Source organism: Pyrgilauda ruficollis, unplaced genomic scaffold (genome assembly GCF_017590135.1).
Source record: "Pyrgilauda ruficollis isolate IOZ18807 unplaced genomic scaffold, ASM1759013v1 scaffold5, whole genome shotgun sequence".
In the NCBI taxonomy this organism is placed as follows: Eukaryota; Metazoa; Chordata; class Aves; order Passeriformes; family Passeridae; genus Pyrgilauda; species Pyrgilauda ruficollis.
In genome coordinates this window covers 6876788-6893045 of record NW_024526599.1, presented here as the reverse complement: position 1 = coordinate 6893045, position 16258 = coordinate 6876788, and the positions used below count along the sequence as shown (strand labels likewise).

At 41.7% G+C, this 16258-nt stretch overlaps 1 protein-coding gene and 1 long non-coding RNA gene across 6 annotated transcripts in view; both read right to left on the bottom strand.

The window, feature by feature from the left end:
• RAPGEF2 (Rap guanine nucleotide exchange factor 2) overlaps positions 1–4469 on the bottom strand; it is a 185420-nt gene extending 180951 nt beyond the window's left edge. For 3 of the 5 annotated variants that reach the window (XM_041479887.1, XM_041479888.1, XM_041479891.1), the window contains exon 1: positions 4057–4468. In XM_041479887.1, the coding sequence (XP_041335821.1) occupies positions 4057–4125 (69 nt within the window). In that variant the 5' untranslated portion in view covers positions 4126–4468. Of the gene's footprint in view, positions 1–4056 lie in introns of all 5 variants that reach the window. The other 2 variants (XM_041479890.1, XM_041479889.1) reach the window with 1 other exon arrangement.
• A 3770-nt stretch (positions 4470–8239) lies between these two features.
• LOC121360197 lies at positions 8240–15233 on the bottom strand. Its single transcript, XR_005956176.1, has 3 exons — positions 15100–15233; positions 10605–10706; positions 8240–8704 (listed from the first exon to the last, which is right to left on the bottom strand). It is a non-coding gene; the product is annotated as an uncharacterized LOC121360197 (long non-coding RNA).
• Between the last annotated feature and the right edge of the window lie 1025 nt (positions 15234–16258).

The following is a 16258-nucleotide window of genomic DNA, read 5'->3' as shown; positions in this document are numbered from 1 at the left end:
TATACTGCTGTTAGCAGCCTGATAACAGGGGTTATCCTCCTCTGTAAATGCTCACCTCAAAAAGATGGCAACACAACAAAGTGAAGAAAATCTGAAAGCACAACTCAAGCTCCAAAATATTTTTGTTTTTCAAAGGAAAGAAATCCCAAATAAGCTCTTTTGACACAGATCATTTTAGTCTTCTAGTGTATTTGATATACAGACACATGATCAGCCTGAATTTAAAGACTAAATATTCTTTTGCTAGACTCGCATATAAAATGCTTAGTTCCTCTGATCCCATTAAAATACACAGCCTTGTATTTATTTTGTAAGAGATCACTGTAGCAAGAAGGAAATGTTCATTTCTGGCTTATCTGAAGATTGCACACAATCATGCTATCACTGGTTACAAGTATAAAAATAACAAAACTAGGGAACAAGCTGAAAGTTTATTTGGAAAAAGCATAGGTACATCCTATAATTAAACCATTTTTCCTCCCAAGTGTTCAAGAAGGGAGTATCTGCTTTACAACAGCATCCTGTTTAGATGTCTTCTGACATTAAATGACGCATTAGTATCAAACTAAGGGCTACTGTACAGTTCTCCCCTCCGCCCTGAAGATCTGGTGCGGTGCTGTTACATCTCTGCTCTTCACTACTGCTGTGCTGAACTGCCCCCATGCACCACACCTGCAGTTTCCAGAAGCAAACCTTAGCCATCTAACATATATAAGGCACACATTCAAAAAATTTCTTCCTGCAGACGTCACCACATGGCATGAAAACAGTGAACAGTATGCAGAGTTTCTGAAGCAACCAGCCATTCACATACCATGCCATGCAAATGAGTTGTTAGGATAAAGAAAGATTAGGGTTCAGCTTCTCTTGTTTGAAAACAAAAGCAGCGCTATTCTTTCAACCAAGCTACACCAGTATAAAACTGCATGCTTTCTAAAATGGCCTATGATGCCAAAAAAAATTTGTTTTCTAAAGACTTAAAGCTATAACAGTCCATGCAAGAGGACGTTAGGAGAGAAAAAAACTAGATCGCTATTACTCACAGCTTAAGGGCATAAAACAATTTGTAATTTATGAACATTTAAAAGTTAGATTCCCCAAAGTAGTCAAATTAACTTCCTAGTTCATGTCTTCAAAGAGAAAATGAATAGTTTAATACATCAATTAAAGAGAAGAGTAACACAACAGGCATGTTAAAGTACAGGCCACATGTATAACCTTTTCTTTTATTTCTCATTTTCTTTAGCCAACAGAATATTGAGTTCACAAAAGTCAGGAACACTCTGTAAAGGAGGATATACCAAAGAGATATAAAGTAATGAATTTGAAATTGTAGAATTGCAGAATACACTGTTTACCTCAAAGAAAAAAAAAAAATCAGTTCAAATCCAATATTACCAAGAGATCATTGCACTACAAAAGTTCATGCCAAGTTAAGTTTGCTTCCCCCAACAATGTTTATTAGACCTACTTCTCGAAGTTGTACATACTGGCTATCATTCTGTCACTCCTGTCCTCTGAGCCTGCAGTGAAGGCATGGTGCCAAATTTACACCCTGACAGTCCAGGGTGAATAGTAATGCCAAACAGATATTTACCTCTTCATGATTTGAGAGAAGCTGAGCCTCAAGGAGTTTGTTAACATAAGTAAGAAGCAAATATGCTACTAACATACTTCTCTTGCTATTTCCTGCACTGACACGAATATGATAAATATATTTTCTCTTTTCAACCCTCTCTTGACTTCCCAAAAGCCAAAATTAAGTAGCTATCTTTTAGAGATAGCAGAGCAAGGACAGGAAAATACAAGTAAAGAGACAATAAGTTACTTTAAGGGAAGAAGGAAGAACAAGGTCTTTGTACCTTCCTATATTTTTTTTTCCTTTTTACGTAATGATGAAAGATGATGTGCATAAGCATATTTCTTTCCAATTCCAATACTGTTGTAAAATAAAATCAAACTTCCTGAACAGAGAACCAACAGTAGAAAACTAACACACACAATTCAACATGGGCCATTTACAAAAACACCAACCAAGTTTTCTGCTGCAAACCCAGTCTCCCCAGCAGCAACAGGAGGGCAGCACCAGTTTCAAGTATTTCCAGTGCTAACAACACATTAGATTTCCCACATACTTGGTCTTGTCTGTGGATTATTTTGGACCAGTGTCAGTTTCATGGATTTAAGGGTGGGTTTCTTTTCCTGTGGTGATTGCCACAGCAGGCTGCCCGTGTGCTGATTCGGGAAGTTTTACAGCACTAACGCAGCCCTGGTGTTCCCAATTTAGCTCTCTGCTCTGTGCCCTTCACTGGGCTTTGTCCCTGCATTCAGGCTGCATTCTTCACTGCGTCATTTCTTACTTTCTGCCTTTTTGTGTTTCCTTATTATCCCTTCTAGACAGCAAGGCCAACTAGCAAGGACACGAGAAAGTTTAAGAGTTCACATGGCACAGATCATACCCCGGGGAAAGCATCATCCCCCAAGCCCAGCCTGGTGGCCCCACAGCCTGACCTAGTGGTTTCTGAGCATCTGCCTGTATGTCTCCTCCTAAGCACCCCACCATGCTTCCATAACCATGTCCTGAGGATGGACACTGCTGGCAGGCTCCCCCCAGCTGGAATCTACACCTCCACCAATTCAAGTGACCTCGCTGCAAGTTTGCAGAGAGTGTCTTCTCCAGGAGAGAGCACTCAGCCTCCTTCAGCTTTCACAACACACTGAAGGGCTGGGTCCAGCACTGAAGGCAAACAGACACTTGGAAAAGGTCAAACAAGGACAGAGAAACAAGTTTAGCACCACAAAAACATGTTCCAGAAGCAGCTCCCTTTTTATATAAAAGAAAAAAAAAATAGAGCTGCCAAAAAGGCATGCCACATACGATGCCTATGCAGTCAGTATGTTTTTCCATGAGAAGTTTTATTTTCTCACACATATTCCATGAGTACAGGGATAAAAATAACATTACCACAATGACGTATCTATAGTAGGAGGAATGACTTATGGGTGCTGAGCAAAAGTCCAGGTTTCCTCTTTGCCCCAGTTTAAAATCATCACCAGCCAGTCAGACGCCTGCCAAAACAATCAGTAACAGCATCTCTTCCCCAAAACCCGAATACAGGGACTGCTCAGAGAGCAGGGCAAGCCTTTAAAAAATAGGACAGATGGCATTACAACTCCAAGCAAAGTAACTCCTTGTATCATTAGCTATTGAACCGCGGCTTGATGTGGGGATCAGTGTAAAGCTTATTAGTCTTTAGACAGTTGGCAGCAGCAGCCACTGCAGCAACCGTTCGGGAGCAGAAGGAACTCATTCAGTTTAGTTGTTTTTCAGGTCATGTTAAGTCACAACGTTGCTGTATGCACTCCAGTCCCCAGCTTAACCTTTCTCAGCCCCTCTAAGCGCAACTACGCTTACAAACAGCTTCGACTCACACACTCCTCTGATAAAGAGGGCTCCAGGAGCACGGCGCAGGTATCTAAAAAATTCCTGCCTGGTGCCATTGTGTAAGGATTTCACCCTACTTTGGAGAGCAAGGACTTGCCAAGAATACCACTGACCTCAGTCCCTACATTATGAAACAGCGCTGCCAGCTCCAGCCAGCTATGTAAAAGTAGGGATTGAATTCAAATCCCGAGCCACCCGTACTTCGGGGCAATAACAAAACACACAGAGGGGGAGGGAAAAAAGGAAAAAGAAAATAAGGGAAAAAAGAAAAACCACACCACGGAAAAATTATACTCTAAGTTCATTTTCTTTTTACCGGAAGCAACCTTCAAAACAAACCCAGCTGGCGCTTCTCCCTCTCCTTCCCCCAAAATCAGGGAGTAGGAGGAAAGTTGTCGCGTTAATGCGCGCCTTCCCTTCCCCGGAGCTGCCGACCGGGAATTCAGCGCCGGGGAGTTTGGCGGGGGCTGGGAGGGGGTCAGCCCTGCCGGCGCTGCCCCGGAGCGGGGCCGCGGAGCTGCGGGCTGCCCCGGCCGGGCTGCGCGGGGCGGGCGGGGGCAGCGGGGCGGCCCCGCCGCCGCCCGCGGGGTCCGCGGGCAAGGGGCGCTTACCTGGGGGCTCCGCTCCGCCGGGTTCTTCATCACCGCCTGGCGGAAGCTGTTATCCACGTAGGACGCCATCGCGCCCCTGCTGCCTCCCGCCGCCGCCCGGGAGGCGCTGGGGGAGGGCGGCCGCGGCCTGGCGCTGCGCGGCCGGAGCGCTGGGCGAGGAGCGGGAGGCGGCGGCGCGCAGGCAGCGCGGGCTCAGCAGCGCCGCCGCCCGGAGCTGCAGGCGGCGGCCGAGCCCCGCCGGTGGCAGCGGCGGCGGCGGCGACAAGGGCTCGGCGCTCCCTCTCGAGCCGGCTCTACGCCTCCCGCCGGCCCGCTCCGCCGCATCCCCTCGGGCACCGTCGTCGTCGCCTCCTCCCTCCTCTTCCTCCTCCTCCCATCCGGGCTGATGGGGGGCTCCGCGCCCGCCTCGGCGGCGGGGAAGTTGCCGGCTCGGGGAGGCGGAGCGGCGGGGGGCGGGCCGAGGCGGGACGCAGGCGGGAGGGAGGCCGGGTCGGCGGGGGTCGCGGCCGGCGGGGTCCCCTCGGCTGCGGTGCCTCAGCATCCTCCCCCTGGGAACACGTCCTTGCCGGGTTTAACCACCAAAAAAGAAGTCTGAGCGGCCGCCGCCATGGTCCCGAGGGACGCGCATCGTCTCAGCTTCGGTGGTGCTCCCTGTGCACGGATACTGGTGATGGGCAAGCTGGACGCCAAAATAAATAAATAAATAAATAAAATAAAGACTTGATCTGCCGAATCTAGTGACTTCGGGGAGGCCACCTGTTGTCACGCTTCTCCAAAGTAATCCGTATCAGCCGGCTGTCCCCTCTGTCTTTGCTATATGGGGTAAAAACGAGGAAGGGAGGGGTGTGAAATCGTTAATTTATCACTATGCTGGGGGTTATCTAGAGGCGGATTCTTCTCACGTGAACTTAAGTTTTTGAAGAATAAAGGGTCTCACAACATGGCTGATTTTCTTTGTTTACCACGACACCGAGCACGTCTCAGCAGCAGCCTGACAAACGCGGAGCATGGAAGTATTATTAGCGTGCCATTAGCGGCGGGGTAATACTATTAATGTATTTGCTTTCACAAGTGATGTGTACCCTTCGCTGATACGGATCACGCAATGTAAATAATGTCAACACTAATAAATCTGTTTAATTCCCAGTCACTAGCAGTCACATTTCAATTCCAAGTAAGGTAGTGTCATCTTTATTTGATTTTTTTTGTGAAATTTCCCAGGGATAACCATCTTGTCCTTACAAAACATACACTGCTAGTCCCAGGAGAAAATATGCTACACTTTTAGACATAAGTGGCTCTCAAAAATGCTGTGTCTTCAGACAGTAATCTACTAAACCTACTCAATTTCTAGATATGGCTCATTAACAAAGATAGCTCTTTGGGCTAATCCCACTCATATATGTCAGCAAAATATTTTTGCAGTAATACCAATTATTCTGGGCAGATCATGGGAAAATACTAGGGAGTGCTCCACATTCTCTACATCTTGCTTATTGGTGCTTACTAGAAGTCCTTATGGGGGATTTTTAATATTTTTTTTTTTTTTTTTTTTTTTTTTTTTAAGTAACAGATTGGAAATGTCATGTCCTTTGCCCTAAAAAATAACAGTTTAAATATGCCTCGTGTTCATCATCCAGAGATGATAATAATTCCTTCAAATTAATCAAGCCTGCAGCTATAGAAAAGTGCCAGCTTTTCTGAAGCTCAGTTTACCAATCCGGAGTGCTGGAATTCCCTTTTTTGGGGGGCATATGTATAGGAGGAGTGCCGCAGGAATGTGAGGAATGCTCTCTTGGGCTTCACTCCTCAATCACTTCAGGGCACCCATTCCCTGCTGCTGGAGCCTAGCTTGCCTGACATCTTTATATCTCTACATCAAAACAGAGCTACCCACTCTATTTTAATATGCAATTATCTTTCATTTCAGACCTATTAGCTGTAACAGCACCAAGTCGAGTGTTTTGCTCTGGTTAATTTTTTGCTGCGCTGTCTGGTAACACAATACCTGTGATTCATAGGGATGTTTCACTTCAGAGAATGGGATTTCAGGGCTCTCATTGTATTCTGATCAGTGTCACAAATCTCAGTGGTTATAGATCTGTGTCGAAGGCCCATCACACACTACGTGAATTGTCATAAATGGGAATGAATGAAAGAAGAGAATTGTACCTAGAGAAATATGTACAAATATACTCAACAACATCTCAACAATATTTAAGGATGTGTTGTGTTAACACCTTTTTTAGTGTCTGTAAGCAACATATTTGTATAATGCAAATACTTCTGATTATTCATATCCTCCATGGTGCATACTAGCATGTCCTTTATGCTGGGCTTTTTCTCTTGCTGAAATCAGTCTAGTTATTTATGAATAGGAAAAAAAAAATAAATCAGTAAATAATCATCAAGATTCAGAGTAAGGATGGTTATTACTTGAGAAAACATGCAATTATCTCCAGAAACCCCCATTTTTCACTACAAGTAGTCAACAAAACATAATTTACGGTGTCAAATGTTTTTGCGACTTACATTTTCTCTTAGTTTCACTGTCTTCCTGTTTTCCAGCTTCAACAAAAAATCAGTATGATTTAAAATACACATATATACCAGGATATGCCATTCATTTTGTTAATTGGTAACTCTTCAGGCTAGATAATACTCTTCAGGTATTATCTAGTCTTACTCTAATTTACAAGGGATTGGTTTTTTTGAGGGGGGGTGTTTTTCTGTTCATGTTAATACATTACAAATGTTTCCTACCCATCTTACACCAGGAAACCAAGAGTTAACTATACACAAGCAGTACATATAATGTTGATATTTCAACAGTATGAAAAGGCTGCAAGACAAAATATGACAGCTCAGCATAATACCATTTTGGATAGCTATAAGTAATAGCTATGTTATTTTATAGAAGTATTTTGCCTTAGAAATACAGGGTATCTTCCCTCCTGAATATGTCCATTTCTTTCAAGAGATAATTTGAAATGGTCAGGTTAAACAATTACTAAAATGCTAAGAAAACAAATTCAGCAGTTCTGGGAGCATTTTGTTCATTTGCTAAACCTCATTTTTAAGAAGATATGCTTCGAAAAGCTTGTACTTGGCTTAGCCACGTGGCTTTCAATTCATTACACCTGTAGTTAGTCACCCACAGTTAAATGCTTGGTTTGCTTGGGATGCACCAGTCTGCCCTGGTAAGAAATAAAATGTTGTCACTTTGTGGGAGTTTAGTAAGTTATGTACAGTCTGTATGGTTGTAAGCCCAGGGATGCTCCTCTCTCCCATTTCTTGGGTAGGTACTTGTTTCTATCTATCTCCTGGAGGTGGCAATGGCAGCTGCAGCAGATTCATGCAGTTAAACTCCAGCCCTCAGAACTGCCCCTCTCCTTCCCAGATCTTTCCTGGCACCTTCTTGGCAACCGTAAGATACTTCCATAACCATTCATGGAAGTAGACAGTTATAGGGGAACAGAGGTGTTGGCCTGGTGAACCCCTCCAGAGCTGACCTTGAGAACAGTAGCCATCCCATTTGGTCTGGGCAGAAGGCAATTTTGTAGGATTTTAAGTCAAAGATGAATTATTTTAGCTACAGGTAAGGCCACCATCAAGAGGAGATGATCTCATCCTTCAAATAAGATTAGCCTCTATGCTCTCTCTTTAGGGGTGGCACCATTTCCAAGAATGACTCTCACCTTTTGAGATTTATACATGGCTGGGACTACTACCATGTGCAATTCCAGTTTTTAGTATCTTTTGCACTATGATGAAGGGCATATGAGTTTGTTTGTTTGTTTGTTTATGTGGGTGGTTTTGTCTGTTAATTTTTTACATAACAACCTCTGTTATTGTAGATATTTGTCAGCCAGTAATCACTTATGTATGGGCACAACCACTCTGCACCTCTGATAGAAAGAAGGCTAACACAGGCCACAGTAAAATAATCCTTGAATGTTTACTCCAGGTTTTATGATCCTTTTATACTCATAAGATGTATGAAATTCTAAACATTACAAAAGAGAACCTGGCCTGTGCCATGAGAACCTGGCCTGTGCCATAAAGGAAAAATCATCCTTTGTTTTTTTCTTGAAGGAAAAATGGAAGAATTTTTGACTACTATAATGCATTTCACATATTTATTCAGAATATGCCACTATTTGCATAGCTACATTTGGGAATATTTATCATTAAATTTCTGTTGTAGCTGCAGATGTATGCAAACCAGTTTTAGCTAGTTAGATTAATATTAGAGAAACAGCATGTACTGTCCAAGTATTTACATGATCTTGCAGAGGAATTCACAGTCCACACAGTGCTCCCTTCAGCTGTACAGATAAAGGTGTCCAAACAAAAGGAAAGGTGGCTGCACTGCAGCAGCACCCAGGAGGCATAGCAGGAGACATAGCAGGAGACATAGCTCACTGTGTGAGTGCTGAACAAATCAGCAGCAACTCTTGAAGGTCAAGCGTGTGTTTCTGAAGCTCTGGAACATCTACACAAAATTCCTTGGTGCTTGTGACCACGGTACGGGTCTGCCCCTCATCCCTCAGGAGCAAAAGTGGTGATGGGAGGTCTTCTATCCTGGCACCCCCACTGGGAAGCTGTGCTCCAGATCTCAGGTCAACATCTGCCCCAGCTTCTCCTTCTGTGAAAAGAGACACAAAACTAGCAACTAAATTTCTTAGGTATTCTGACATATAAAGAAGCACAGCGAAGTGCTGTTTCTAGTAACAGTAGCAGCAGCATTTTGAGGGCTTTTTTTTAAACAGAAAATGAACCACAGAGAGAAACAGTGAAATTGTATCTTGTGCCGTTATCAGGATGTGTGGTGGAAGAGGCTGGTTTGGTGGGATGGTACAAAGCACACAGCAATAAGTCAGTGCTTGGTCCTGGTGTGCTCTGGAACAGGCTGCCAGCGTGGAGAGGCGCTCCGTGTGGGTCTCAAATTGCACCTGCTACACAGTGGCAAAGGTATCAGAGAGACTAAAGCCAGTGTTGTTTTAGATAATGACACTTTCTGAATTATGTATGAGTTAAAAAACGCAATCCGCTCCTTTCCAAATAGTCATCCATGAACTAATATAGGCAGGATATACTGTATTAGTATAAATTTAAGCTGTTGAATGTACATCATAACAGGTTCATGATCTATATATTTGGTGTCACATATATTTCTAATAATATATTTCAGTAAACGACATCCCAAAGAAAGAAAAAAATATTTCAATCTTACTCATTGCCTTTGAAATTTAAATTACTGAACAAATTAAAGCCCAAATTTACATTTCATTTTTTATGCTTAAGCCAATATATTTTCTAAAAGAAAATACAAGCTTACTCTTTCTGAAATAACTACAATGTCAGTATTTAAAACAATCTTTTGAAGTTTCTACAACCCAAATATTACATGATTGGGCCAAAGTATCAAAAGTAGAAATTGTGTAAAAGTCAAATATAGATGGGATTACTATTTATTCAAAGCTGGCCAAGTCTTTAAAATAATTTAATTCATACATATTAATTATAGATAGCCAGATGATCATTATTATCCAACAATACTGCTTTTCATAAAACACTTGCTGATAAAGTTACCTAATAGATCATGCAGAACGATAAATAAAATATGTAAAGCTCTGCTAGGAAAATGAAAAACATAAGAGATAGGAACTTTATTCCTGCACCAGGATATAAAATATTTATATGAGAAAAAAAATGTTGTTAACATTGTTATTAAGACCTTTTGCTCTAAGAATGCTATTTTCAGTACTAGGATTCTATACTAGTTGCCTAATTTTCACTGGCTGCCATCAGAAGAAGCCTTTTCATTTTTAAAAAGTCAGCTATATTATATAAGCATTTGTCTCCAGCTTGTACTATCTATTTCAAAAAATATGAATATATTTATAACTTCTGGCATTACTGGAGGGCATTATTCTACAAATTGATTTTACAGCTGGTAGCATTTTTCCATAATGAATTATTGATTAATTATTCCTGCTATTGCCTGTCCTCGCTCCAGCACCAAGCACTGCTTACTGCACTGCACTGCTAAGTCAGCCCATGCTAGAGCTGCTCCTTGGACCGAGTCCCCAAACACCACATTCCTGTCAGTTTTCACCTCTTTACTCCTGTCACCATCTTCCACAGAAATCATCCACGCTCCTCCCTGCTGAACACACTGTGGTGAATCACAAACACGTCCCAGCGTAATACTCCCAGCACTTATTAGAAGAGCATTTGCATTTACATTGCTTCCTAACAGCCTTTATAAATTATTGCTTTGCCTTGAAATTAATAGTCATTGTGGATAATGTTTATGTGGCTCAGCCTTCTTCATCCTTCAGTCACCATTTAGATCTGTTCAAAGCATATGGGGATGTGTGGGTGTGCACTTAAGTGAATGTTTCTCTGCTGTGCATACATATCCTGGCCAAGCATATTCACACCTATATCATAATGTGACATGTACTAGGTACCAATTTAAATAGATAGAATCAGCTTCAAGTTCAGTGGATTCTATAAAAGTTGGTATTTTTGTTACTTACAAATTAGTGATACCAGACTCCATCGGTTTGTGTTCCATCTATTCTTCCAGGAAGAAACCATCCAGTAACTGGAATAACAGAGTTTTAATATCCAGTTTTACTCTGTCCAAAGAAAGCATATTCCAGGTAAATGGACACTGAGTTAAGCTACCAAGGTGATCTAAGCTTATTGTGAAATTATTTTGATCATTCTGGACAATTTAATGACAATATGCCTGACCTTGTTTGTGCAGAGCTCCTCACTGAACCTGCACTCAAAGAATATTCTTAATAGACAGACCATAAAAAAATTACACACTTCAGGTTCAAAACACTATTATGACCAAAGGTGTTTCGTAGATTCTACAGTCTCTGTTAATGTCAGCAGTGAAAATGAAGACTTTGTATTCCTTTCCTTTTGCAATAAACTTAATACAAAGAGATCCCTATTTCCACTGTAACCTTCAGCTTCTGTACAAATGCATAATGATAAATTCAAGGCTAAAATTCAGTTGGAGCAAGAAATCCTCCAGCAACACAAAAAGAGACGTGAAGGACCAGACAAAAAAAAAGCTGTACTGCACTCTTAAGCAGTCACTAGCTCAGAGGTAGAAGTTTACACAATGTATTCTCTGTGTTTCTTGGATCTAAAACAGACAGCAACAACTTATCACTTTCCCTCAGGGTTTTTATGTTAATTTCGTTATTTGTTTCATTTATGTAACAGATACTCATAATACTCCTTAAACATTCAGCAGCTAGCTGTGATAAACACTATCTTCCTGCTCCTGCAACAACTGATTTGTGCTGGGAACACGCACCATTGCCTTCCTGTGCCGCTGGAGGTAGAGCATGGGAACACACTGCCTGTTTCACTTTTCCTTCCTAGAAAAAAAATTTAAAAGAAGATAAAGCCTCTGTCTTTGTTGCTGTGCTTAGCAGAGCAAGTAGCAGAGGGAAGTTGCAGATGAAGATCTGTAGTCAACCAAGTATATCTTGTAAATAAGTTTTCTAGGTCAGGAAGAGAAACTGACTTGTGGGAAGTAATTGGACAGAAAGAGGTAGTTGAGATTAACGCTTCGTGGCAAATAGATGACTCTCTGGAAAATGTAACTTTTGAAAAATACAGGAACTCTCAAAGATTTTGTTGGAGGAAGCTATTTGCCAAGAATTTTTTTTTTTTTTTTTTTTTTTTTTTTTTAATTGGCCACTTACAAGACTACTGACATATGCTGGCACCTGGCTGGCATGACAAGAGCCCTGTGCACTGCCACACTCCTTCTATCCATATTTAAATTTTATCTCTCTTCCCTCAGCTCAAGCTAGCTGGAATGGAGACAGCCCTGTGTATTTAGTCTTTGGGATAAGGAAGTCTTGAAATACTTCACAAGTACCCTCCTGCAAATAAACTGGAGGGTGGAGATTGGCATCCACATGCTCTTGTTTGTGCGCAAGCAGCATTCACATGAGGAAGCAGATTCTTTGGTGGGAGAAGAGTTCCTGAGAAGAGTTCCAGATCATTCTCCTGCCTCGGTCTAGCTTTGTTTTACAGCTCAGGTCCTCATCTGATTAAAGCCCCTGTCTTTCAGTGAGACCAACAAAATTCTGCTTGTTTAAAACAGCTAAGCGCCCTCTCCCTGTCTCTGATCCCTGCTGGGCTCTTAGGGAGTTCTCACATTGCTGCGGCAGAGGATGGCCTCCAGCTAAAAAAAAATGCACTGCTTGAAGCCCCCAGAGAGAGACACCTCTCTAAGGTGCACTGAGCTGTGTCAGGGAGAGCTGCATGACGAACCACAAAACAATCTTGCCCCTGTTTGCCCAATGGCGACATCTGTGTCTCGTTAGCGACGCAGGAACTGTTACAATAGTTCTTCTCTCAGGTGGAAGTGAGCTGTATAACTTCATTCCGTTGATGTGAGTAGCTAACAATGTTGCCTCGAGCCTTGGCATTACTACTGCACTCAGGTATGAGCTTAGATTCCTCTTGCTATGGAGCTGAGGAGTTGAAGCACGGAGGAAAATTTTAATTAAGCTGTCTCTGTCCCTTGTGTTACAAAAATATTCTCAATGCTGCAGAAGTCAAGTATTTACAAGGATACTTTGTTTATTTTCAAATAAATAAATATTTTCTGAAGTACCTGTAATCCTTAACCCACACTCATCACTAATATACTCCCAGTGAGGGTCCCTCTCACCTTATATGTAAAACTCTGACCCAGATAGTGGGTTGGTACTGCTGGTCAATATAAATACAATTGATTAAAACCACATATAGCAGACCTTCAAAGCGCAAAGAGAGGCCTTTCAAGAAAAAAAAAAAATTAAAACCATCAATAGTGCTACAGCTATTCAGTTCATTTGAATTTGGAGACCAATACTGAAGTTAGGGGAAGTATTTTCCTACTGTGGTTAGATCTTAAAAGAACTGTGCATGTGGGAATTAAGTTCCCACTTTGTGGGAACCTCAAACCTGAAGGTTCCAAGGCTAATCTTGTGGAAAATAAGAAAGGAATTTGTAGGTGGATGAAGATGTGATGGCATTTGAGAAAAATTGGACTACAGTGGCCTGAACCCATTCTGCAGTGCTTGCAAATCTTTGTTTCAGTAAATTTTAAAGAGAAGTAAAAGTACTGAAGCTATCCAAATCAATGTATAGCTTTCAGCTATTCACTAAAATATCTCACAGTATGAGCACATGTATGTCCTTTCTTCAAAACTATACAGGTAAGTTATGGCCCTGAGAAAGCATCTCTTAACCTTAACCCAAATGATTAAGGTTAAATCATATAGTATCTCCATCTTCTAGCAGGCATTTGCATCTCTTTTGAAAGCAACTGAAAATACTTAATTGGCCTAGATGCACTCACTTGCACAATTATAAAGTGAAATCAGGTAGCTGGCATTTAAGGCTAAGGATGTAGGAACCATAAAAATGTGATAACTTGTTCCACTTGTAATTTCCCTTAAGAAAAATCTCACTAATTTATGTGCCCATCATTTCCCTGAATTTACCTGAAACACTGTAGAGTAGTCATAAAACCAGAAAATTACGTGCTTTTCCCTTTTCTCCAGAGTACTTTGTGGGGCCAGATACCTTTCTCAGGGAAACAAGAGGGAGATAAGATGGAATGTCAAAGTATTTGGGGAAAAAAAAAAATAAGAAAGTTTTTGGGGTTAAAAAAGCATGACTACTTTATACCATTCCAATTCTTCATCCTACTGTAGGCAGCACCAACCATACAGTCCTACGTGACACACCAGAGAGTTCAATTACACTCAAGATCTTTCCTGAGATGCTGCAGAGTCCTTCATTCTATTGACATAACTATGCAAGTATTCACTATGTGAAAAAAACCTCAATAATCTGAAAGAAAGCAAAGCTGCATCAAAAATAGGGAAGACAGAACAGAATTAAAAGATACACTTGCTTTAGCCTATCAAGCTTTACCCTCCTCAGGGCTTGGGCTAGACATGCTATTTGCAGTCTGTTTACCCAGAAAGCACAAAGAGGGAGCATGTCTGTGGAGCAAACCCTTGTGCCTGCAGAGTCCCCCAGCTAGCCCTGGCTGGTTTATTCAGAAGAGCCTCACCATCTCACAGCCTTTTCAACTATTCCTCATGGGGCCAAGTTGGCTGCTGTTTTCCAAGCCAATTTTTCCAGCCACCAATGCAGGCCCTAAGGCCCAATGAGGTTACAAAGACCTTAAATGATGATTATCAGACAGCCTTCGAGGTCTTGCACACCTAGTTTAGCAACCACATCCCAGAGGGGCCCTGGCCAGGTTACATGTGCTGGTCAACACTGGAAACTTCCACTGGCTTGTCTGTGCAAGGTAGAGCATGTAGCTTGGTCTTGCCAGTAGAAGCTCAGTGCAAATGCATAATTATAAAGATATCTTTTACTGCTACAGCTTATTTCACCCTCCTCACCAAGATGAGGTACAATATTACAAGAACTTTCAGTGGAAGGGAGTTCATACCGGGACTGTTCAGATTACTGGAGCTGTTTTAATTATAATCATGCAGTCAAAGCAGAGGAAAAAAATAATCCTGCACTGTCCTTTCAATTGAGAAGACATTTTTCATCATTCTTCCTATAATCATTTCCCTCTGTTTTGAAGTATGGTTTGAGGCAAATGCTCCAAATCTTCTATCAAATTCGACTCTCTTTGACGATCCCTGCAGGCTCCAGTTCTGCTGTATTAATTGAAACTTAGTGCAGTAGCATATTTGGCCTCATAAATTTTAGAAATGCTTCATTTTTATCTAGTAGTACTATAACCTGAGATACATTTTAATTTTTGATGTCATAATCGCTTCTTTCATGGGGAAAAGCATGTTGCCATGGTGAAGTCTTTTAACTTATTATTTTCATAGGAACACATCACAGAAGAACATCAGGAAAGTGTAAATAATTCCTTCCTTTATAATGCTCACTGTGCTCTACATCTTTGAACAAGTTACTAACACGTGTCCCTCCTTGTTATAACACACATAACAAAACTCGGGCACCTACCTTGTGGGGGTGTTTTGAGGGCTGGAGCTTGTAAAGTCCTTTTGAGGATGAAAAGCTTTATATGAGTATTGAGCACTAATCTCAGCCATGTGGACAAGCCGTGCACATTCGAAGTAAAAACCTTTCTAATAACATCCATCTGCATCTTGAATACAAGAAAGAAATTGTAAGACAGCCTGTCAATGATCAAGGCTTTTTCATGCAGCTCACCCTACTGTTTGGCAGCTGGCCAGCTCAGAGAGCCTACAGAGGAAAATGGCTCCGAAGGGAAAAATGTGCATGTTAAGCAGAGGACAGCTTTTGTGAAGGGTGAGAAAAAACAAGACAAATAACCCTGAATACCAAAGTGCTCTCTGGTACATGAAGGAATGAAGTGAGACAAACTGTAAGGAAGAAACTACAGTAGGCAGGAGCCTTCTCTTCTCGCTAAAGATAACTCAAGCCTGTTTGCACTAAACTAGTGAGATAAAACACATTTCCCCTTAAGGACCAAGAGTGCTTTACATTAAGGATGTTCCTTTGGAGAGAAGCTGGGAGAAGCCAGGAAAGGATTTATTTGGAACTGCAGCACCTAAACCAACCAAGAATGCATGTCAGCCTTCAAAACTCTATTAATGACATCATAAAGTCTTTCAAAATAGTTTGTGAGGCAATGCAGTAGGATCCAAGCATGCTGAGGGGATCTGAGCAGCTCTTCTTCAGAGGGAGTGATTTTTCTTCAGTGGGACTTATCTCACTGGCAAAGGCACTTTAGCTCAGGGCACAGGCTCCCTTCTGTTACAAGCCCCTCTGCAGAGGCATCAGCAAATTCTTTTGCCTGACATATACACACACACACACATATATGTATCCAATGTCAGAATTAGCCCCCTTACTTCCTCTCACCAGTCATCTACAGATTCATTTCACTCAAGCTGTGCTCCAGCTGTACAGCATTGCAGTGCTGCAACAAACATATGGAGTTTCAGCCAATAGTCCTCCTTCACTTCCTACAGGCTTTTAGTCTCTCTTCTTCCCTGCAATGCTTTGTGCACTATCTCAGATGCAGCAGCATTTAATTAAAGTAAAATATGGGGGAATTAAACTAATAACAAGAAAATCTTAATCTATCATCCTACCTTTAGAGAATTTTGTGAGGAAAGACTTCTAGTCCTCCATT